This window comes from Lissotriton helveticus, chromosome 2_1 (assembly GCF_964261635.1).
Source record: "Lissotriton helveticus chromosome 2_1, aLisHel1.1, whole genome shotgun sequence".
Taxonomy (NCBI): domain Eukaryota; kingdom Metazoa; phylum Chordata; class Amphibia; order Caudata; family Salamandridae; genus Lissotriton; species Lissotriton helveticus.
Genome location: NC_136059.1, coordinates 1,523,297,954 through 1,523,322,991, shown reverse-complemented (window position 1 = coordinate 1,523,322,991; position 25,038 = coordinate 1,523,297,954). Strand labels below are relative to the sequence as shown.

Here is a 25,038-nt window from a genome sequence, read left to right as displayed (position 1 = left end):
GAATTCCATAGGATCGGCCCTCTGACAGAAAACGATCTCCCGCCAGTTCTTTGCAGTTTGAATCTGGGTACAGCGAAGGTTGCTGCAGTTTGGGAGCGAAGATTTCTTGTTGGCAGATAGGGGGAGGCCAAGGCTTGTATATAGGTAGGTGCCATTTTGGCTTTGATTTTAAACATGTAACTCAGGGTTTTGAAACTGATCCGATGTTCTACCCTGAGCCAATGTAAATCATTCAGGTGTTTTGATACTCTTTCTGACTTTGGTATCCTACACAGGAGTCGTACAGCAGAATTTTGGATCATTTGGAGTCGCTTGATCACTGCTAGGTTCGAGCTTAGGTAAAGGATGTTTCCGTAGTCAATACGTGATGTTATTAGTGCGTTTACTACGGTTTTTTGGGTGTCGAGGGGCAGCATCCAAATGATTTTCTTCAACCATTTTAATATGGTAAAGCAGAGGCCAGCGACTTTGTTTGCCTGCTGATTCATTGACAGAGTATTGTCAATAATGACTCCTAGATTTCTCGCCTGAGTAGCTGGGGAGGGAAGATTACCCAGCTCAGGTGGCCAATGGGAGGGGCTCCAGAGCTCCTTATTTTTTCCCAATAGGAGGACCTCTGTTTTATCCCCATTTAGTTTTAACTGGTTGGTGGTCATCCAGTTGAAAATTTTCTGGAGGCCAATTTTGAGTAGAGAAGGGGCTGAGGAATTTGACTCTGATAGTGAAAAGATGATTTGAGAGTCGTCAGCGTAGGACATTAAAGTCAGGCCTGCGCAGTCCGCCAGGTCTGCCAATGGTCTAACGTACAGATTAAAAAAAAACGGGCTTCGGATGGAGCCCTGTGGGACCCCATGTGGGGCGGGAAACGTGTCTGAACATGCAATACTGGATTTGATCTGGAAGGTTCTCTCGGTAAGAAAGGACTTGATCCACTGTAGGGCATCACTACGAATGCCGTTTTTCTCTAGAGTTGCCAGAAGAGTATTGTGTGATATAGTATCAAATGCCGCACTCAAGTCTAAAAGAATGAGTGCGACCGTTTGACCCTCATCCAAGAGTTGGCGAATTTTTTCGGTTACACCCAGCAAGGTGGTCTTCGTAGAATATCCTGCTCGGAAGCCTGATTGCGATGGGTGGAGGAGTTTATTCTCCTCAGTGAAGGTAGTGAGGGCAGAATGGATATGCCTTTCCATGAGTTTGGAAAATGCGGGGAGTAAAGATATTGGTCGATAATTTGAAAGAACCGTGGGGTCCGCTAATGGTTTCTTCAGTAGTGGAGTTACCATAGCGTGCTTCCAGCCTGACGGAACTGTGGATGCTTGGAGGGATGCATTTAGCATGTCTGCTATTGTGTTCAAAGGGGAGGTGTCAAGTTGTTTTAAGATGCATACAGGGAGAGGATCGCAGGGGGAGCCTGATGAGATGGACTTCAGGGATGTTTTTAGAGAGTCCATAGTTACAGGGGGCCAATTCTCAAGGGAGTTCACTGTTCCCGGTGACCTATGGCTATCCTGTTGTGAATAATTATTATGGGGACTGGTAGTGATGTTGAGGATAATGTTTTCAATTTTATCATTAAAAATATCGCAAGGTCTTGACATTGTATTTTTGTTAAAGGGCGGGTAGTAGCCGTTGTTTGAGCGCCTGCTAGGTCCTTCACTGTGTTGAATAGAGTCTTTGCTTTGTTAGTGGCATTGTTAATGGAATTTGCCACGTACAGGGCTCGCGCTTTAATACAGGAGGAGTGATACGCATTTCTTGCCCTATTGTATGTTTTCTTGTTTTCATGGTTATAATCTTTACGCCATTTCCTTTCTAATGCTTTACATTTAGATTTTTCAATTCTGAGAAGTTCATTAAACCAGGGGGCGGGAGGACGATGGAGGTTTCTTTTTGCCTCCGTTAGAGGAAGGCATTGATTGACTGCAGTTTCTAACCACTGGTTGGTAGCTATAGCTAGATTTTCCACATTTTGGTCGCGGGAGGGTGTGCTAATTGTTAGCGCTTGATTCAGTTTGTTTACGTCAAGTGATTTCCAATTTCTCATGGAGCAAGCAGGCCATGAGGTGTTTCCGGGGGCGAGCTGGGGTTAACCAATTATGAAGCCTCTAATGTTGGTACATATCTCAAGCTTTCCCTTAACGTTAGACAGGCTGAACTAGGTACTCTAGAATCTCTAGTCTGGAAAGAAATTAATGAGATCAATCCAGGGGGATCATTTGGCTGCCTTTTGAACGATTACATCCATCAAATGTCAGCTGCCGACCTTTGGGCTCTTAACCCCAGTCAGACAGCTTTTAAAAACACAATTAAAAAATGTGTAAGACTGACATCCCTTGCTACAGATAAAGCTCTTCTCACGAAACGCAGTCATTCCTGGGCAGTAGTCAACTCCTACAAACGGCTATCCCCTGCCATCTACCTCTCTACGACATTTTCACTCTATTTAAAGCGTTGCCTGATTGCCCTAAGAATGGGAGATTGGCGCTTTCTTCAAAATCTACCCTCCTGGCGTCGTAAGAAGGAGGATAGAACATGTAGAGGATGCGGGTTAGCAACAGAAATAATTGTGTATGTGCTCAGTATCTGTCCCTCTTTCAATTCTCAACGCAGGTGTTTGCTTAGGCCAGAATGGAACAGGTTGGGAGTTCGGACTTGTAGGCATGCCATTATTGCTGCTTTGTCTTTGGATAATATTGTTTTAAATATAAAATTGGCCAAATTTATTCAGCAAGCGTACTGCAATTTAGATCAAATGGAAACTGCTAAGGCCCCGTTGCTCACTGTTTAGATTGAATATGTACTTTAATAGAACTTGTAATGACTGGGAGGGTCACACCACAATTTGAAATTTTGTAGCAAGTATGCTTATGGTCAAATTTTACTCTTTCTACTCTTTTTAATTTTTTGTATTCATAAAACTGTACATAATGTGATTTGGGAAAACTTTTAAAGATATTGTTTTTATATCTAAATAAAGGAATTACTACTACATTGACACGTGGAGGGTGGGGGGTTCCAAATTTACTTCTATATTATTTAGTATGTCTTATACGAAACTCAAAATATATGATATTAGGGGGGACGCCACAACAGTTTGAATGTCCTAATATTTATCAGATGGTACTAGGGCATCCAGCCCGTGCAGCTTTGTTGAAATTCTATGAGCCAAGTTATTTTAAACGTACTAGATTTAAAATTGTGATCGCAACATATAAGGGGTGGCAAATGATATGCACAATTTTGGCCATAAAATGGATACATTTTTATACACCCTTAGAATCTACAGAAATATTCCCGGGGATATTTTGGGATACAAAGATGAAAGCTTGGAGCGATAAGGGGATATGTCGCTTGGGGGATATGTATAAGGATGGTGTGTTGATGGCCTTTTCAGACTTGATGGCAACATATACAATAGCCAAGAATTATTTCTTTAAACATCTACAGCTACGTGATTTCTTGCATAAACATGCTGGGTCTCAGGTTATTCTTCGTAATGAATTTATTGAAGCTATGTATAAAGGGGCAAAGATAGGGACGCTATATGAAATGTTACTTTCTAGGCAACAGGACGATTTAGATATTCAAGATTTAAAATGGCAGGCTCGACTAGGTAACTCTGGTTTCTCAATGCAAACTTCGATTGATCTGGCAAGGGAAGTAATTTTATCTGCAAATTTGCGTTCACAACACTATAAAACCCTTTTACATTTATAGCATACACCAGTCAAAATGATGAAGTGGGGCACTATTTATGATGGCAAATGTTTTAGGTGTCAAATGGAGGAAGCTGATATAGTTCATATATTCTTTGATTGCAATGCATTAACCCAACTTTTTTTATGCATTGAACGATTTTTGTTGGAAACAACTAAGGTGCCTTGCGTAATCAATCGGGAAATGTTGCTTTTTGGGGTTTGTAACGGGGTACAATTCACACAGAATAACTATTTCAATCGTTATTTTATTTTTATGGCAATGGCGGTGGCTAGACTGTGTATAGCTACAATGTGGTTGAAATCAGAGGCACCAGCTTATGAAATGTGGCGTGCTAAATTTTATAATGTGTTCTATTTTGAATATAATTTGTATCGTCTTAAGTCATTGAAAAAGAAACAATTAGGGTTGAAAGTATGGCAGCCTATGTTACAACATCTAGACGTCTCGTTGCAATAATTACAAAATCAGTATGTGTTAATGATATATGTAGTTACTCTAGTTTTGTGGGTATGTAATATATGTATCCCTATGCTTGTTTCCTTCAATATGGATTTTTCTTTTCCTGCTTCTGATTTTGCATGTTATGAACAGAACAATAAAAAAAAAAATATATATATAAAGTAGCTCCTAATGGAGGGGGGCATAAATGCCACCGATGGTGATCTGTTCGCTACATATTGTACCTGTGCCGAAAAGGAATCGGCCCCCGGGATCTGCCCTATGTATTGAAACTGAACCCTGCGGTGGATAAGAACCGCCACTCCCCTGCTTCTCTGTCAGGGCCCTGTGAGCCCTGTGAGGTAGACGTGACAGAAGCCGAAGCGGGCGAGGCATGGGGCTTTCGTTCCCCAGCGTGACAGTCATGAGCCGTCTCCACACCGTGCACATCATATGGTTGAAGTCTGCCCCTAAGGTGCTTAAGAGCGCTGATGCTCCCGCAGCCTGTCCCGTGGCCGGGCCGATCCTACACTGACTGCGGGAGGGAGAGGGATAGTGGCGGGATCACTCACCGTCCGAGGTATGGCCCGACCTCGAATTCCCAAGCAGTGCCTCGCTTGGTACGCCTCACAGGGCATGTGCTTGCCGGCAGCGGATGGTGGAGCCTAGTTCCACTGGCTCCAGGGGCAGCAACACTGCCACGTCCCCCACAGCATGGACCCGGGCAGCACCACAGGACAGGCTCCGGCATAGCTCCAGGAAGATGGAGGCCGCGGAGCAGAGGGGGAGGGGTAGGCGGCGGACCTCTCACACCGGCATGATGCTCTTCGGCAATGCGGCTCGCCGGGGGTACAAGGCGCCACCCCCCAAAAGTCCGTTCTCGGGACGCCGAGAAGTGCCAACAAGGACCTGAGCGGCTCCCGAGGGCAGGTACCGATGCACCCCCAGCACCGCACCAGGAAGATGGCAGCCGTGGAGCGGAGGGGGAGGGGCTGGCGGCGATCTCTTCACGCTCGCACAGTACTCCACGACAAATGCTGCTCGCCGGGGGCACAGGGTACCTCCACCCCGAAGTCCGTTTTTCTGAGCGCCAAGCAGTGCCCGCACCGCAGTCCCGCTCTGTAGACCCCGGGCAGGCCGCAAGGCGGGAGCGGCAATCGGCGCGCCGGTTTGAGGATCAGAGGAGATCTCTGCAGCTACTCAGCCGATCGCCAAATCAAAGGGATCTCCGTACGCCAGGGCAGCTGGGGCAATCGGCAGAGCTAGGTGTGTGTTCTCTGGGCAGGATTTTGAAGGATAAATGTCGGATTACGGCGTGGGTGGATGGAGCTCAGCTAAGCTGCGTCTGCCAAGGACTCTGGTAAAATGCCCATACAAGTCTGGGGAAGAATCGGATGATCACATTGTCTGATCTCAGGAGCCATGCTGCCAGATTCAAGGATGTCAGGTTCATGTGGAATATTTGACCCTGTAATCTGGTGTGCAGGTTTGGTTTGCATAAAAACCTCTTGTGCGGCTTGGGTCCATTTGCCAACTACACACAAAGAGAAGTAGGAGTAAACTACAACTCGCTCCTAGAGACTTATGGCAAAGTTAATGTGTTTGAAAAACTGCCCTCACCCACAAAATTGTGGCTCCATTTGAAACATGTCCGGGTACCACCATTGTCTTAGCCATCCTGGAGCAATGAGATTGTTGTCACTTGATGATTACAGAGGTTCAGGCTGACTATTGGCATTAAAGGAATCAGAGTAAAAAGACAAAGTGAGGTCTTTGATCAATTAATAAAAAGGACATCACCCAGTGAACCTCAATCTGATAGTCTGGAGACAACATCCTGGCATTTTTAGTTCTGAAACATTGCAAAAATATATATTGTTAGATAGCCTCATTTTGCAACGTTTTGATGAAGAATTCTATTGTTTAGAACCTGTTTTTGGTTTTCTACATACACCCTGATTAGGACATCTGGCTGTTTGTTTAGGATTCCTGAGAAGTGACCTGCCTTTATTGACGAGCCTCTGGACAAGGCCCAGGGCCAGATGTTTTGCTTTTCCATTATGACAGTCTTAATCTTGTGTCCCCTTGTTTTTCAAGTAGTGGATGGTCATTATGTTGCTTGAATAAGTATATTTTCATTGTCAGAGATGGTAGGAAGGCCTTGGCAGCCAGGTGAACTGCTCAAAGTTCAGATAATTACCGTGATTCTAACTCTCATTCCTTGAACGATGACCTTGCACAGAAAACGTTCCTAACACAAACTTTGTTGTTTGAAAGTCCTAGTGTCATGGGCACATACTGTAAACCTTTATTGAGTTATAAGGCACACCCCACCATGCAATCCTGGATGGCTGCAGTCCTTTGCTGGTGAACACACAATGCAAGATACACACAAATCTCCTGCATAACTGAAGTATGCACAGAGGTACCCCTGCCGGTATGTGTGTGCGAGAGGTTAGCTGAAATACTGAAGGAATCGCACCACAGCCTAAGCACTGTTAGTGTGTGTAGTGCTGTTCACAGTGGGCTTGAGTATGTTGCCTGGTGACTACGCAACCAGGAAACAGAAGCACCCCCAGCGGTTGGCTGTAGGTGCACAGCATGAGCGCATGCTCACGAGACCGCAGGCTTGCAGTGGCCAGCAGAAATGGAGGTTATAGAAGCCACGCCCAATTGTTCCCGCTTGCTAGGCAATAGGAGCTTCATGCGGCATACGTCGGATCGACTCCAGTCTTCGACTTTGGTGGCGGCTCAGAGACTTCAGACGGCGCAGTGGCCCAGTATCTCTGGCATGTGCGACCTTCAGGCCACAGATTTGATTCCAGACCCACAATAAGTAAACAGTAAGTCGCATGGGTGCTTCCCGACCACAGCTAGGTTGCAGCTCAGCCGCACGCCTCATAGAAAAGCTAAGCGCATATTGTACCTGGAAAGTGCTATAGACTCTGCATGAAAATCAACAAATGCATTCTGTATGAAAACTAACAAATGATTGAAGCTACTGCTATTAGCAATCCTAATGGCATAGAAGCAGTGATGTTCACAGACTTGTTGCAATCCTAGAAAGGCTGGACCGTGCACACTGATGCTTGAGAAACTGGTTACTGCAAGTGTGCGTGGGTAGGCTCATCTGAAGCACTAACGCCTCAAGCGCTAATATTTCAGGACTTATGGACACCGAGTGTGTGCTAAGTGTGTTTTAATCCCAATCGCTAATGCAGGCCGACCGACACGTCCCCGCAGGGGACACAAGTAAGAGGGCGGCCACCGTAGTGCCACAAGATGGCACACGGGGCAGCCCAGCGCTCTGAGACCCCGGAGGGTCCCGCGCGTAACTTCCGGCATGATGTGGGCGGGGGAGAGTATATATTCCTCCCCCGCCCACCGAGCGGCCTCTTTGTCCGCTGTCCCCTCACCCTGACGCCGTTTGGTGGGCTCTCTGGGAGCTCGTCCAGAGGCCTGGTCTGGCGTCGGGTGCGGTGCTTCCGCCGTTTGCTGTTTCGTTTTATTGCGGTGAGTCGGGTGAAGAGGTAGTGTGCTAGTGGGCGTTTTTTACACCTTATCGGCGCGCTCTTGGCAAGGAGGCAACAGGGGTGCAAGGCAAGGGCCTTGCACTCGGACCCGCGGACTCCGGTTCAGAAACCAGGGTCTGGTGGTGTTATGTTCGGAGTGCTCAGCAATTTCTTTTGCAGGACACACTGGTGACAAACGTGTAGATGTTTAAGGGTTAGTTCGGACAGTCCGGGTCCGGGGTCCTACGGAGCTCGGCTACAATTTTAACATCTCTTCCCTTATTCACGAGTCTCCTTTTAATACGTGGTGCACCATGTGCTACTTTGTTATGCTACGGGATTCCACTGAGGCATCAGGTCCTGTGTTTTCTTTGTGGCGGTTAACTTATTTAGCACTTAGGTATCAGACTTTGTGAGGCGCTAGTACGCATCCCTCTTTACTCGTGGGCAGGGGGAACTCGGGGGTACCCCCTCTTCGCTGGTTGGCACTCCTCGGGGCGGTCCGCGTTTTGTGACTCCATCGGAAACAGGGAGGGGGGGGTCTTGTCCAGGACGGGAGCTTGCAATCTGGTCTCCCGTCTCTCCCCCTCTCACATGGCTTCCAGGGCCACGGTGCCGGCCAGGTTAATTTTTAGGCCCTGCTCCCTCTTTCCTTGAGAAGGCTCGGACAGTTGTATTGTAGGGTCGGCCATGCTGCTCCTCGGTCTTTTTCGTCACGCCTTAGGATTGCGCTGCGTGCTGGGGGAGTAGGCGGCCAGCCCTGGCGAGGCCTAGTAATTTGAGCTTGCCACACCCCTCGGACACTGGGCACTGCTTACATGGTACAGTTCGTAGCAGAGCTGATCAACTGCTAGGGCGCTCGACCACGGAAGTGGGGGGAACTGGTTTCGTATCTCGGTAATGACGCTATTACATCCGGTGATTTTGGGCAATTCCCTTATCTCCCCGGGCCGTGGGGCTTGGCCCGGTTTCCCGGCGGTTTGTGAGGTTAGTGTTGTGGCACAAGGGAGCATCTGGGGCAGAGCAATGCACCTTTTGGTCAGGCAGCCAGTTCCTGGAGCCCGCGTTGGCAGGCGTGTGTTTATAGATGCCTTGGGTGATAAGCGTGTGCGGTGCCTTCCCAGTCTTCGGACTCGTGCCCCGTATTTACTGGTTGGCCTCGTCGGCGTGGTTGCGGTCTCCTTTCCTCGTGGGACACTCTGTCCACTTCGCGCTGTAAGGCACGTTTCCCTGGTTTCGGCTGGAGCGAGCCGCAGGGGGCAGCGAGAGACGCGATGCAGTGGCCCTATCCAACTAGCCAGCATTTGCGTGGAGCGTGCCTCGACGGACTTTGGTCCCTCCTCGCACCACTAACAGGATGCGCCGCCCCCGCTTTATCTCGCTGGGGCGTAGTAGTTTATCGGTTACGGTTTTGCGGGGGGCAGGTTGAGGCAGCTGGGTGATATTATCACCACAATGCCTAGCGCGACGGGCATGTGACGAGTGGAGTCCAATGGGGGCCCATTCAGTCCCGCACTGAGGGCTGTATATAGAGAATATTTGAGGCAACAGTTACGCTCCGGAATTAGCCCCTGTCAGTGTTGTGGCGCGGCGAGCCCGGGTGTTTCCCTGATGCGCCGGGTATTTCTGTCCAATTGGCATCCACGTTGAGGCGCTCATTGCGGCGATGTGAGCTTGGTACAAGCAGCAATGGGGGTCAGAAGTTTGATATCTTGCGGCACACATGGCTGCTCGCATTTCACCTGTAGCAGGAAACTTCAGATCGCTTGTCAAAGGGGCCCTGCCCAGTGCAATTTTCTTCTTAGATAGTTGTTCACCTTGGTATCGGCTATTCGTAACATTACATGTCGGTTTCTGCGTTCTCACTACTGAAGTCTATTTACCCGAGTCTTCGTTGCTTCTCACCTATGAGGTAGCTCTAGCGGTTGGTTTGTGGCACTTAGAATAGCCATGTTTGCCGTTTCGAACCCCAGGTGGGTCATGTAGGGCTACGAGTCTGTTGTTTTTTGGGTTGTTTTACAATCTTATAGTCGCTTGAGAGTAGCAACAAGTTTTCCAAGTTCCACCTGTCAAATGATATTCAAACTTTTTTATTCACTTGGTTGTGCCTGGTCAAAGTAAGGATTATTACCCCTTTTGTTCTCACTGGCTCTGGGGGATACAATGGTGCGACATAAACAAGTTTTCAGCTCCGACCCTCTGTCGGAGCGGTCATCGATGGTGACTCAGTCACATTCTACAGTCATGTTAGTACTTCTAAGGCTGTCTCGATGCTATAGCAGTTTTGGTGTTAATATCTTAGGATAATATTTTGAAATGTTTCAATTGAAAGCTCAGATCCCTCCACATGCCTGCCATTTTCGTATTTAGGCCGGGATATGTATGCTACCGTTTCTGAACCATTATCACAGACAAAGCAGCCCCATGCTATACAGGTTCACAAGTCCTCGTTTGCACGGCTCCAATGTCTTTCGTGAAGCAACGGAGGGGGGGCGCTTTGGCCTGCGCTTAAGCTAAGTTATGTATGCATGTGTCACAGCTGGTTGCATTTGCAATTTATTTGTTTTGTTCGGGAATAAAGGGATTATGCCTTCTCTCTAATCACTCTTGGACTGGTGAGGATTTGGCTTGCATTTGTGTTTTGTTTCACCCAGGAAGTAGCACTAGTGGTTACACTATGGCGCCAAGACAGTGGTAGTAATCCTTTGATAGATATCGCAAGTGGATTTTACAGGGGCATTAGTAGACCACTAAGAAGGCCTGACACGTAGCGGTGTGCACTCCCCTTTTCTACCAAGTCCTTATAATTTACAGTGTTGTTTTGTTGCACTGTGAGGGGTAAGCCCCTATCCTCGAGGGAGTTCTGTATCACCGGGTGGCACTATCCCCTGGCTTGTGTTTTACGTGCGGGCGAACGTGTCATCCGCTTCCAATGCTGGAGCTTAGGGATCCTAGTGGGGCAAACTGCAGCAGGAAACTACGGGGCCAGGCGTGATCTGATTAGCGCCTCCTAAGTGCAGGGGCACTAAGTGCACCCCCCCTAAGTGCAGGCACGTCATTCGGATGTACTGGGAGCAATTTTCTTACGAACATGTGCCCACTTGCCAATGGCCACTCGTGTGTCATTTGTATGTTTTCTCTCATGCAGACTTTATTAATCTGGTTTTCCAGGCACGGGATAGTGCAGAACAGGTAGCGTCCCAGGATATGGCCGGCGGGTCAGGTGCCTGGGTGGGTGATCTGCGCAGTGGATTGGTTGGTGGATGCCTTCCCTTGGAGTTGGGATACTCTGTACAAACCTCGGCTTGTCCCGTTGGTGCCTATGAGGGCATGTGTCGTAAACTAAGTGGGTTCGCTTTAGTGCATTGTGTGAATACTTCGCTGGTTTCAAGTTGCATTAGAATTACTGTTGCCTGCTGCCGAAGCCATTCCTAGCTCCATAGGCACGGAATAAACGGAATTGCACGCGTACATGAGTGTCAGGGTTGTAGTTTAGCAGTTGGGCATCAGTAGATTTGGGTTGTGCCTGACCTTTTCCTGAGTAAGGGCTGTGATTCCCGATTTAATTTTGAGACCATAGTCTTGCTTGCGGAAACTGGAATAATGCGTGTTGATCACATACTGGATGTGATGTCTGAGGAGGATCTTGGTGAATTGTTTTGGTCCAAAGCCGAAGTGAGCTGCTAACGCAGGGCCAGAATCATTAGGTGACTGCAGCGCGACAAAGGTCTTCTAAGGGCACAGCTACTAAATGGTGCAAGAGAAGGAGTCCATGAGGACCACCCCTCGCAAGGAGGGCTAGCAGGGGTCACTCAGGGTACCAAGCTATTAGCTTCCAGTGTTTTGAGCAATTAACCAACAGGCAAAGTTTGAGGGAAGCTGCTGAGTTGCCTGAGATTGTTGCTCGTCCCGGTGCTAGTGATGGTGACTCTTAAGGGTAAGGTTCTAATTATTAGTTGCGTTTGGATACGTTGACAGGTTGCCCTTACTCGTGCAATGCAGCGATAAAGTTGCAATTTTGTGGAGTGTTGAACTTGGTTGGATTTGGAGCAGTAGGAATGTGACCCGATTGACCTAGTGAGTTATGTCTTCCACAGTAGTCTTTTACCCTGGATTGGAGTCCCTCTAGTGTGCAGTGCATACTTTACCCCTGCCTTTATAGACCCAGCAATACACACCTTGGTTTCTTGGAACATGCAATTTTGTTCCAGCCCCCTGGATGCAAAATATTTTATTGCTTTCGACCGGATGCACCAGGGAGCCTCACAACATTGGCAGGGTAAAAGCTTTCACCGTTAGTGTTATGGGGCATGCTTTTCTAACATGTAGTAAAGGTAGTTACATGTATTATTGTGACAAATTGTCTCATGCACATGTTTCTAGCAGGCGACGCTCATGCCTCCTCTTGACAGGGATCGCAGGAGTGCTTACGTTACTAAGTGCAGCTAGTAATATTGTGTTAATAGTTTTGGAACTGTTCAATTCAGCTATTATTGAACTCCTTTAACTAGCTGGGCAATAATATACCTGGACACACTAATTAACTAATTTTATGTCATGACATCCACCTGGGTCTCACAAGGGTGGAGGGGCCCTCACGATTTTCCATGCTCATTTAGCGGCGGGGCACACACTTGTCATACTGGTAACTTTTAACCCTGTAAGGTGAGTCAAGCCTGGACTACCGGAGGTGCGGCTATGGCCCGCCACTGTTTTTGCAGAAGCAAGTTATCAGTGCTCGATTGAGAGGGTGGTTGTTTCTGGTGTGCGGCACCATCCCTCAATTGTCATCCTCAGCACTGCTGGCTTTCAGAGAGGACCGCTCGACGCCACAGAGTAAGTCAAGTTCATTGGTGACTTTGCCTGTGGATTTATCGGTTTGTTTAATTTCTCGTGCCCAGATTAAGTTGGACACTTATTGGCAAGCTTCACCCAGTTTGGGTTGTGTCTTAGCAGGTAGGCCTGCAATTGTTTTGGCTGGGTTTTACTTGTAGGGCCCAGAGGGGGCAGGTAATAACTGTCTTTATACAAACTGCAGGGGAAGAACCAATGTCACCCTTTGCGCTCTGTACTATGGAAATGTCACACATAGCAATTGATCCCGGGTAGCTCTGATAAAGGGTGGCTAGTTCGTGGTTGACTATGCAAGGAAGCTTTATTGTGGCCTCTTTATCTTGTGCAACTAAGCAGCATTGACTGGCACTTTGACTCCCAAAGTAGCGTATATATGTCATTGTTTCACACAGGCACACGTCTAGCTCGGGAATTTCTGACATAATGCAGCCTTATACTTGGCCTTTTAGAGTCTCTTGTTAGTCATTGGTGTATTTACTGATTTGGGTCTTACTCAGCTTCATGTTCGATTGCTGGCACGAAAGTGTTATTCTGGTCCTTTCATGTCACTCATAGTGCACTGTATTGATGGAAAGGTCACACATAGCAGTTGACACCTTAGTAGCTATGGATGGGGGCGACTATTCCTTGTTTGGCTGCAAGAAAGCTATTACTGTGGCTTAGTTCTCTTATGCACTATGAAGCATTGACTCTACTATGAGATGGGCTTGTTGTATGGTAGCGCTCCTTTTCCACGTAAGGATAGGGAGGCTTTGTCTTAGCGGCCAATCACCAAGCACTTCTCAGCACTTTTGCCTGTACTAGCGGTGTAGCCCATGTAGGCGATTGCTTTAGCGGTCTTTTCGTGAAGGGTCCGCAAGGGACAGGATTTTCCTCAGTCTAAGTCCCTCATCAAGGGTTGACTCGCAGTGGAGGGCCCTTGGCTAGGTGCTTGGGTAAGCTTTTCACCCAGACAGTATCGATTTAGTTGTTGTTCAGGTAAGATAGTCGGGATTCCTTTGGCAGTGTTCACTTACCAGGTAGTAAGATGAGGAAGTTTTTAGTTCCCATAGTTCCACAGGATGCATATACTGTTGTATAGGCTGCTTGTTTAAGCTTCATAGGGTACAACGTAGGCCAGGCACAGGGGGACGACTTGCACATGTGTCTACCACGAGGAGATCCCTACACAGTGTTATAAGGGATGTTGCCTGTGCGAATCTCTCACTGGCCTCATACGCTTGATGGAGAAGCTCGCGGCCAGCGGTGGGCTGCCCAACTAATGTATTATGTTATGGGGGCAGGCATGCACAAAGAGTTGATCCTCGAGATCTGCCAAGTCAGTCTTCATGACTCGATGGCGTTCACACTGCCTTAGATGGGTCAAGTTTCATTCTGGTAGTTCCCCCCCCCTACCGGGTTGGTACTCTGGGACACCCGGGCTCATGTCACACTTCCCATGGCACGACAGTCACTCCAAGGTGGGAACGGCCAGTTCCAAGCCGTGACAGGACAGGACCAGCCACTCACATTTACTGGTAACTCTCAAGTAAATGCATGTCTCACACACACTGACTGGGGGTGCGGGGCCCAATGTCCATTAACCATAGCTGCGAGGGGGCATCAGGCTGTCAGATGTCCTTGTGGGACGGACATGGGCATTAGGGGCCTAGTGCATGACGCAGTATTTGCAGGGACACATATGGGTCCCAGCGGAGCCCCCTAAGGGATTTCAGTGCAGCAGGTGTCACAAAACCTGGTAGTCCGACACCGTTCTGGTGGATGTATCCAGGCTCACACGGGTGGTTAGCAGGGACCGGGATTCTGTGTCCGGTCCTAGGGTCAGCATGCAGGGTAGACTGCACCAGTTGGCCCTTCATGGAAGTTTTCAGTGCCTACCCACAGGCAACACACTCTCTTTCCCTCCACCTTGTTGTGACACCATGCTGTGTCACCGTGGAGCTATGGTGAAGTATTGTTAATTTGTCTGGGCTCTGGGGCTAGCATGCACCCTAAAGGAAGAACATAGGGGAATTGGCCACACGTTGGTGACAGGTGAGCTTAGTGGTCGGATTTCTTACCTTAGCTCCCGTGGCATGGCGCTCTGTCGGGGACAAGTGAGGCAGCTGGCTCGCAAGAGGTTTCCTGCGCCATGCGCAATCTTTTGAGCAGAGACTTGGCTTTATTGACATGTGTGCCACACGCCAATTTCCCATGGTGTTTCAGGACGTTTGGGTCAGCGGTCCACTTTTGTATGGACCTGTTTTTGCTGGATAGGGATCAGGCCCTAGTAATAGCAAGTAAAGAACAGCTAGGAGGAATGCCGGCCTTGGTGGGGGGCCCTGGCTGCGACGGTCGCCACACCCAGGGCTGTGGCAGAGTTACAGGGCGATCCAGAGGCGGAAAGGTACCCGGGAGTACCCTCTTCAGGAGCACAATAGGATGCTGAGGCCTAATATGCCCAGGAAGTCTGTGCGGTGGACCCTGGGGGTGCGACGGCGCCCCGCTATCCTACGGGCGGTTGGAAACCTGTACAACCGGGGGTCGCTTGAACGCTCCGCCCCTCGTACGGGGGGGCATGAGCAGGAGGGTGGACCAATGGTTCACCGGAAATGGGAGGGGCTATCTCCTCACCACAACCGCTAAGCAACGATTGGCTAAGGCCACGTTGCAAATTGGCCCATCATGTGGTAGGTCGCGAGGGTCGGCTTGCCTTTGGATCGTCTGTAAGATAACCCACCTTGTTGGCATGTGTATATGCTAATAAACCTGCAGCTACTTTTCTCCAACAAAAGTTGTCTTGTCTGCTTATTTCTGCGACATGCATGTTGCTGCGAGCGGGCTGGTGAGTGGGCCGATATTGGCACTATGCAGGCCGACCGACACGTCCCGCAGGGGACACAAGTAAGAGGGCGGCCACCGTAGTGCCACAAGATGGCACACGGGGCAGCCCAGCGCTCTGAGACCCCGGAGGGTCCCGCGCGTCACTTCCGGCATGATGTGGGCAGGGGAGAGTATATATTCCTCCCCCGCCCACCGAGCGGCCTCTTTGTCCGCTGTCCCCTCACCCTGACGCCGTTTCCCTCCCTTCCGCATACCCGGCGCTTTCAGGGTGGGGGGGTTATGTCTTCTAACCTTTTCTCATTTGTGTTGCAGGCGGAGTTACAGGGCGATCCAGAGGCGGAAAGGTACCCGGGAGTACCCTCTTCAGGAGCACAATAGGATGCTGAGGCCTAATATCCCCAGGAAGTCTTTGCGGTGGACCCTGGGGGTGCGACGGCGCCCCGCTATCCTACGGGCGGTTGGAAACCTGTACAACCGGGGGTCGCTTGAACTCTCCGCCCCTCGTAGGGGGGGGCGTGAGCAGGAGGGTGGACCAATGGTTCACCGGAAATGGGAGGGGCTATCTCCTCACCACAACCGCTAAGCAACGATTGGCTAAGGCCACGTTGCAAATTGGCCCATCAGGTGGTAGGTCGCGAGGGGCGGCTTGCCTTTGGATCGTCTGTAAGATAACCCACCTTGTTGGCATGTGTATATGCTAATAAACCTGCAGCTACTTTTCTCCTACAAAAGTTGCCTTCTCTGCTTATTTCTGCGACATGCATGCTGCTGCGTGCGGGCCGGTGAGTGGGCCGATATTGGCACTATGCCCCACCGTTTGAGGGTACCGCTACCATGCAAACTTGATGAGCAACTGCCATGGTGCATGATCTAAACTAAAACGATTTATACTTGTTGTTATGTGTTATAACATTCAATCCGTTATTGAGCCAGTGAAGAAACTGGTGACCCAAGACTGCAATGGTACATTAACAATAAGAAGCCAATCTAGGGTAACTTGTGTTTTTTCCATCTGAAAGGTAATAACGAGTGAGTGGTTGTATGTAGAAATGTGTGTGTGGAGAGGAAAGCTGTGTCAGTGAGTAATTTGTTCATGCTTGTCTCGTAGCTTTCACTACATACTTGATAGCCACCTAATGATTACAGACAGAGGTGAAGCCAATCCAGTAAGTGCAGATGAGGGTGACCAGTGAAGCAATGGATCAAATCTAGTTTATTATATTGTTCCATTCCGCTATTCCCTTCATTGCAACTTGTACTGCCACCTAGCTTTAGAGGGTGTGGTCGGACCGTACACGAACATCGCTCCCGCGGGGTCAGGATATCTTAGGTTAGTGCAACTGAACAGTATTGCATTCTGGCACCTAGTCTACTTTTTAAGAGTTGTGAGTCTTTATTAGGTAGTCATCTTGATATGCATAGATGAATATTTCTTAGCATCAAAGATGGGCTGCTACAAATGCCATGCATTTGGAAAATGTTTAAGGGGCAGATTTCAGACCACTTGTGTTGGAAATGGGGGTCTCTAGTTGGCAGTGGTATGCACCCTTTCCAAGTATGGACCTTTTTTTCTAGTCAGGATAAGGGGCATACACACATAGATAACTTCTGCTCACCACCTAGGTAGCTTGGCACCAGCATACAGGCATATCTCAGAGGTAATGTGTAAAGTATTTGTAAATAACACACACACAGCAACACAGTGAAAACACTATAAAAGGACACCACACCAGTTTAGAACAATAAAGTATTGTTATCTACACCAAACAAGACTGAAACAATAAAACTCCAACATACACAATTCAAAATATGACTTTTAAAAGGTTTCAAGCAATTCTGTTCATGGGAAACTATGGATGCATGATTTCTACTCACAGTACCGCAAATGCTTCAATATTCACAAGGCAAAACAGCCGCAGAGGAGGGAAACACAGCAATGCGTCTTTTCCTGAGTTCTTGGGGAGGAGATGAGACAGTTTTGCTGCACGCAGGAGAAGTGATGGTTCGGATCCCGACTGTCTGGGAAGTGATGCATCAATTTCAAGATGGTTCTGGACTGCCTGTGCTGAGTCGGATATACGTACATGCTGGAGGTTGATGTGGCGGCAAACAGATACCACATTAATTTCTTCAGCTGCGGTCCCACGTTGCATTGTTTATTTTAGCCGCACAGCAGGGTCTGCTTCGGAGTCAGGGTGGTGGTCGCAGACTTTGGAGACCGGTGCGCTGGACTCAGCGTGCAGTGATTTTTCGGGCTGCTGGCAGGCACTCCATGGATTTCTTTAGTTGCACGGGGCTGTGCGTCTGGAATTTCTCCCGCACTGCGGTGCTGTGTCAGAAAATACAACAGCAAGAAGGGCAAAGTGTTGATTTTGTTTGTTTCCTCAGTTCTTTGTACATCACTGCAGCAGGAACAGCCTCCAAGGATCCAGATCTAGATTTGGCACCATAGGAAGGTCAGAACTCCCAGCAGTGGAATTCAATGATGCTGTAGGTGAAGTATTTGTGTCCTTGAGACATCTTAACAGGAGACAAGCTCTACTTCAATCCCTTGGAGAATCTTCTTAAGCAGAATACCACTGCAAGGCAAAAGGCCTGTGCTTTCCACTGCCCACAGACGGAAGCAGCAACTGCAGGCCAACTCAGCAAAGCAACATACAGCAAAGGGGCAGTACTCCTCCTGGAAGCTCTTCAGCTCTTCTTCTTGGCAGGGTCCTCTTAGTCCAGAAGCAATCTAAAGTTATGGGGGTTTAGGTCTAATATGTATACCTCTTTTTCCCTATGAAGTCTTTGTTCAGAAAGTAAAACTGGTTCTGTCCTACCTGATCCAGCTACACTACAGGGGGAGGAGACAGCATTGTTCAGGGCAGCCACAGCCTATTCAGGTGCTAGTAACAACCCCTCCCCACCACTCTAACCCAGAATGATCCATCAGCATATGCTTTATGTGAGTGTCTAGAGTGAATGCAAATACAGTCCCTGTCAGTCTAAAACCAGGTGGTGAATCCACAGGCAAGCAGAGGCACAGGATGGGTAGACAAGAATATTACCACTTTGTTAAAGTGCCATTTTCAAACACACAATTTAAAAACCAACTTTACTAAAAGATGTGTTATTAAATTTGGAGTTCGGGGAGCCCAAACTCTAGATCTCTAGCTGTTCTTAATTGAAAGTTACACTCATAAAATGTAACCAGGCAGTTCCAATGATAGCCTATGGGAGAGCTAGTCCTTTCAATAGTGAAAAAAGAAACTGGCAGTATTTCACTATCAGGTCATGTAAAACACACCAGTACATGACCTACCTTTCACATACACTGCCCCCTGCCCATGGGGCTACCTTGGGCCTACCTTAGGAGTTACTTACATGTAATAAAAGGGAGCAGTTAGGTTTGGCAAGTGGGTGCACTCACCAGGTCGACATGGCAGTTTAAAACTGTGCACGCAGACACTGCAGTGATATGTCTGAGACACATTTGAAAGGCTACTTGTCTAGGTGGCACAATCAGTCCACTTGTAGCATTTGATTTACAGGCCCTACGCACACACAATGCAAATTACTAGGGACCTATCTGTAAATCATACATGCCAATCATGGGTAACCAATCATAATCATAATTTTCACAGGGACCATATGCACTTTAGCGTTGATCAGCGGTGGTAAAGTGCCCAGAGTCCTAAAGCCAACAAAAAACAGGTTCAGAAAATAGGAGGCAAAAGGCAAAAGGTTTGGGGATAAACCTGCAAAAAGGACCAGGTCCAATAACCTGATATTGTGATGTACCTACTACAAATCTCAGGTATTTTTTGTCCTTCATTGAGGTTGGAATGTAGAAGTAGGCATCTTGTGGATCTACAGTGCACACCCACGTCCCTGGACTGAGAGGGGAAAAATGTATTGGGGAGCAACCAAATTAAATGTTTCCATTTTTGATCCACCTATTTACCATGTTTAGATCAAAGATTGGTCTGAATTCTCTCTTCAGTGCTTTTTTCCACTCCACAAAATTCTGAAAGAGGCTAGAAGTAGGGCCATAGCATTGACCTGCTTTCACCGTAAACTCTTGTAGGGTCAGAGAGCTAACCATTGAATGCAGAACATTTACCTTCAACATATTTCCTATTCTGGCTGTAACTGTCAAAACTAGGCAATGGAAAGGCATTCAGCACCTTCAAAGATGCCCATGACTTTATAACCATAGTGATGGAGAATCATCTTCTTTTTTTGTCCTCGTTACTTTTCGATCAGATCAAATGTAGGTCTAGGAAAGCTAGATCCACTCCTGTATTCCTCTTTGCTGACCACCCTTAAAGAGCAATTTGCATCCTCTATGTGACGTAGATTTGATCATCGAAAGACCCAGATACTTGGGCCCATTGTTTGTCCAGCTCTTCCTGAACTGGCCGCGTGGCAGGTAGGAGAATGGGATAATAGTGATACATGATGACGTTATGCCCTGCTGATGTATTAGTATCCATACTTTTGCCGTCCTTGGATCTGGTTTGAAAATGCAAATATGTTTTCTAATCTTTCCAGTGAGGTATAAGCTTTAGCTTCTATAACGTACAGGATGGCACGCTGCAAATGAATAGTGCAGTACGGTTGTAAATTTGATTTGTACTTGTGCACGTTAAGGCCCAGTCTGTGAAATACCTATTTTTCTAGCCTGTCACTAAGAGAACGTCACCAGTACTGCACAGACTGTCATGTAGAGGTGAAGGTCACGTAAAGTCCAAGTCGAACTGATTTTTCTCCCACTGAAGAGATGCACAGCATAGTTAACTCTATGAATGACAGAATTCAGTTCACTATTGGACATCAGTAAAAGCGCAAACACCTAATCAATTATATACATTTTCTGCTAGCCAACTAGGCATCAGCTTTCAAATGATTGTCTTTCTTCTCTTACGTTGAGAGGCAGAAGACAAAACCCCGACAACCAGTGCTGCATTCTGACAAGATATAGGTTGTTCTGTGCTATCAGTGGCTGTTGGTTACCATTCACCAACTTAGCAGGTGTAGCCCTACCGACTGTAGCAGGCAGGGGATTTGAAGTCACCTCTCATATAGGGTGGAGAATAACATTTACCATACATTAATGAGCCTTGGATCTCAGATCCACATGACATCAAAGGGATTGTCTCAACCATGACACAGTAGTAGAATCCAGAACAAGGGAATGCATCATTAGATTAATTTAAAACACTACGTTTTCATAGCTCCCTGTTTAAATTAAAATGAGAGATTTTATAGGATACTTACAGTGATGTTGAGTGGATACTCCAGAAGTGCGATTGTGATATAGGCAGAGAGTGTGACCTCATCGTCCACGCCCCCCTAGAGAAAGAACACAGGTGGCATGAGTTTTGAATCGTCCAACACACTGGAATGTGGATAAAATATTGGTATTTATGAAGAGATGAGTCAACAGCAACCATTTCCTGTATGGCACAGCTACTGTCAAAATATTATTCACATTCCAGAATCCACACAATATTGTTTTAAAGAGCAAGACCATCGCAAGTTCCTCTTTCCAAAAATTTCAACTTGAACCAAAAGTGGTGCTACTCAATGAGCAGGCAAGCATTTCAATATAAGAAAGGGAAGAGAAATAAGGGAAGAAGAGGGTAGGGAGGGTGGGAGAGGAAAGGGAATACAATAAAGAAGAACAAAATAAACATTCATAAATATAATAGTAAATAAAGAAAATCAACTAATCCTGGCAAGGCAACCTGTACCAAAAATGTCTAATTATTCACATGCTTTTTCCAAGTGATGATTTTCATACGAACATCTGCACCTTCCCTCAGTACAGGGTCCAATCTCTCGAACAACACTGTGTTCCATGACCTTACACATATTCCACGTTTTCCCATTCTCCAGAACCACACAACTACCCCTCACTATCTAGACTGCCCACATAGGCTTTTACAAATTCAACTTCTTAAACCCTCCAACTCTTGCCTTAGTTTGTCTTTGTGCCTAGCAACATATCGATCCTATTTGCACCTAACCCTGTCAGACACAGCACCTTGTCAATGAGCTTTCCTTCCACCCTTCTAATCCACGTGGGCACAAGCTTTTTACATGGTACTCTACCCATCAACAAGAAGAAGGGTGTATCCACAGTGGAAGAATGTGGCGCTGTTCTGTAGCTCCTCGCTATTATCTTAACTTCCTGCCTCCAATCCAGCCCACTCTGTACAGTTAGCTACACTCTCAAAAAGCACCCTATTGACAACATTCAACCAGTCCATTTGCACATGGATGACACAACTCAATCCTGTGATGCTTGATCCCTTCCAGTCTCAAAAATGTCTCAAACTTTCCCAATACATACTAGGGCCTGTTTCTGTCAACATGTTCCCCACACAAAATTCCCTCGTAAAAACCTTCTAAAAGAAATCACCAACTTTAAAGATTTGCTCACCTTCAAGAATGCCACTTAAGGCCACCATTAAAAATAATCAATCAATAGCTGAGCTTATCTGCTTCCAAACCTGACATCCACCACTCTATTTCTCCCAAGCTCTGTTGGAGAACTCAACAAGTAATATGGGTGTTTCCATCACTAGATGCGGCATATCACTTAATTTGCAAGCCATACAAACCCGGACAAACCTTTCAATGCCTCAGCCACTGGCCATGGCGGACATTCTAACGAATCTTACTCTCAATTCTGTTGGATGAATAAACCTATCACACCTTTGCACTACTCCATCCAGAATGACATTTCGGATCATAGTGGTTTAAAACCATCAAAGTTCAACATCCCACACACCCCAACATCACTTCCACAGGGAACTGTTTTATAAGCGATTGCATGGTATCATCATCTAGCACCACCTGTGTCCACTCATTTTCAAACAAGGCTCTACAACAAGATTTCTTTACATCTGCCACCACCCATTCATCCTCTTACACATGACCATTAGCCCCCAACAGCAGATTAGACAGAGAGTCTACATTCACATTCTTTGCACCAGTATATACGTAAAAAATATACATATCCATTGTTTTCAAGTAACCCTAACATGGATAGGTTAAATAGAAAGAAGCACAATCAAAGTATGACACTATGTTGTCAGGAGAAGGAAACTGGTATACCATTTCACATCTTTAAATGACAGTAGATGTTACTAAGTAGGATTTATTAAATAACTGTACTGCTCTGCCATTCGGTCATCAGACATTACCCAACTAATGTTTACAGCATGATCCAAAGTACATGTGTTATTTTGGAAAGGGAAACCAGCAGAGCATTATCCAGGCCGGTCAACAGCCACAGTTCAGGTCGAGTAGGCAGTATCATACAGCACAGACACCAAATGTTATGTTATTGAGTTGCAATAGTAAATAGGTTTTTAGTGGACTCTAAATGTCTCTGGGTCTAGACGAATGTGGCATTATTCAGCACACAGTTCAAGGTGTTCATTACAGTAGACGAGGGAGTCAAGCCACTGTTTATACTTTGGAGACCCCCGCCCCTATGCCCAACAACAAGGCATTATTTTCTTGGCCAGCAAGAGCACTAGAACAGTGCATTTCCTATGGGAAGTGGGCATTTCCCTCACCTAGCCCAGGAGTCCAACCCTGGGGTGCCCAAGACATTCTTGGTGCTAAGTGACTACCTTTGCAGCTTATTAGCCACTTGGTAATACAGGCATAGCTCTGCTTACACCTTTTGACAAAAACAAATCCACAAAACGTTTATGATCAGTATGTAATTCAAAGGATGTATCCCCCACATAGCTTCTGAAATATTGTATGCCCTACCAACAAGCCAATACCTCTGGTGGAGTAAGTACTCTTTGCACCTTTCATCGTAAGTGAAGCAGGCGCAACCACCCTCTTGCGTTTGTAACTAGGTTGCATCCAGACGGCTACTAAATCATACGTGCATGCATTAGTAAGGACTATAGTTTTGTTCCACTGGTCATATGGCTTAAAAAAACATTGCAGTAATGTATTTCTTTATCCCCTCTAGGTCTCCTTTCTTCATCAACACCCTTACGGTTTGGCTACGGTCACAGGCTGTACCTAAACCTATGATGTGACATCCCTGGGGAACCCTTAGCATCTTTCCCCGGACTTCGAGAGCTGGAAAAACTAACTAAATGCCAAGTTTTTACAACTACTGGGAAACTTACTTCTGGTCACTTCTCCATCTCCCAGTTCCTCAGGGCAGGTGTCTCTGCACCGGCTCTCTCTCCATCCAGGGTTCATGCAGGGTACAGCCTCTGTAGCCGGCTGCTCTTTAGTCACAAGTCCTTCTGCTTTTTGTGTCCCTTAAGCAGGCAAACAGGACTTCATCCTATTGCCTCTTGGAAGCAAGTCTCACCCTGGGTGCCAGAAGGAGTCAGGAGTGCTTTAGTCTGTGTTTCTAGCACAGTTTTCCTTCTTTAGATGTTATCTACTAGGGTCCAGTAATGTTGGTGGTGAGTCCTATACTGTGCACTAGCCCGTAAATGGATAATTCTCCCTAACCAATCCTAACTATTTTCTCTCCAATTCCTCATCCTCTTTTACAAAATTTCGTCTTTGGTCCATTCCAAATATTCACAAGAACCCTAAATCCAAGATGGCTAACCCCTTCTTCTACCTCCAAGGTCTTTGACTCTCCACTAATCATTCTCCTATTTAGATGAAGTGCCATCCTCTCTGTCAGGATCAATTCTACAATCCCCTTTGCTTGGGTTGCAGCCAGAAAGTCTAAGATGGTCCTGAGAACGAATGTGAGTCCCATTTGCCATCACTAAGATTAATGGGACACGTGCTAAGGCTATTATTTGTTCTGATAACTGTTCTCGTTCAAAATGACTTATCACTGCTAAGTGGCCAGTCATTGACAACAGAGCAGGGTTACTTCTGAAGCCCAGAGGCCAATGATTGTCCTCTAGGAACAGGGTTGTTAAATCCCAGCAAGGAATGTGAATTGAACCTCCGGAGTGGTATGGTACGGTCACATAAATAGTTCACAAACTTGCGTAATACTGTGCTACGCAAAGGAAGGAGCTCTTTACCTACAGGAGAGGGAGAACTTTCAATGGTTTCCACAAGTTTTTTTTTCGGACCCTGACACCTCTTGCATGTAAAACCTGTATTTGGCCACAGTCAATTCTGCTTCCTCCATCTTAGTGAGAGTCCCTTGCAATTACTCATCACGCTCCAACGTGTCTGCCTCCACATCAGCACGTTGTCTTGGAAAAACAAGACATTTTGTGAGCCATCCAACAACCTCTGCATCAAACCTTGGAATACCACAGAGGCGAAGGCTATCCTTCTGTGTGTGTCAGTTAATCCCAAGTTCTTTGGTATGCACATTTATTGCACAATCATTCCACCAAGGCATTCTCCTAGTTGATGTTATGTCTGGAAACCACTTCCATTTGGTGGTGTTAGAATAAATATCTCAGCTAGTATGTTGTCACATCTCAATTAGAACAGAACGCCATTTAAAGGGTAGCTCTAGAGTTAAAATGTTTTATTTTGCTGCTGGTTGAATGCAACGCTTCAAGTGTCTGCTGCCTGTGTATCCAATGTAAGATCCATCCTTTCTGCTCAATTTCTCATTCAGTTATGCCATTTAGAAGCATGATTTTATTATTTTAAAATGTAATGTTGAATAGTGCCGTGAGGGGCCTATGACTGGTAGTTTTCATTTGCAATTTTTAATACAGCTGCAAAC

The 25,038-nt window shown here is 46.8% G+C and overlaps 1 protein-coding gene across 1 annotated transcript in view; it reads right to left on the bottom strand.

The window, feature by feature from the left end:
* The window catches only part of LOC144818753 (alpha-2-macroglobulin-like), a 1,363,397-nt gene that overhangs the window by 161,877 nt on the left and 1,176,482 nt on the right, over window positions 1-25,038 (bottom strand). The window contains exon 28 of the mRNA XM_078676468.1: window positions 20,613-20,687. Within this exon, the coding sequence (XP_078532594.1) occupies window positions 20,613-20,687 (75 nt within the window). The remainder of the gene's footprint in view (window positions 1-20,612; window positions 20,688-25,038) is intronic.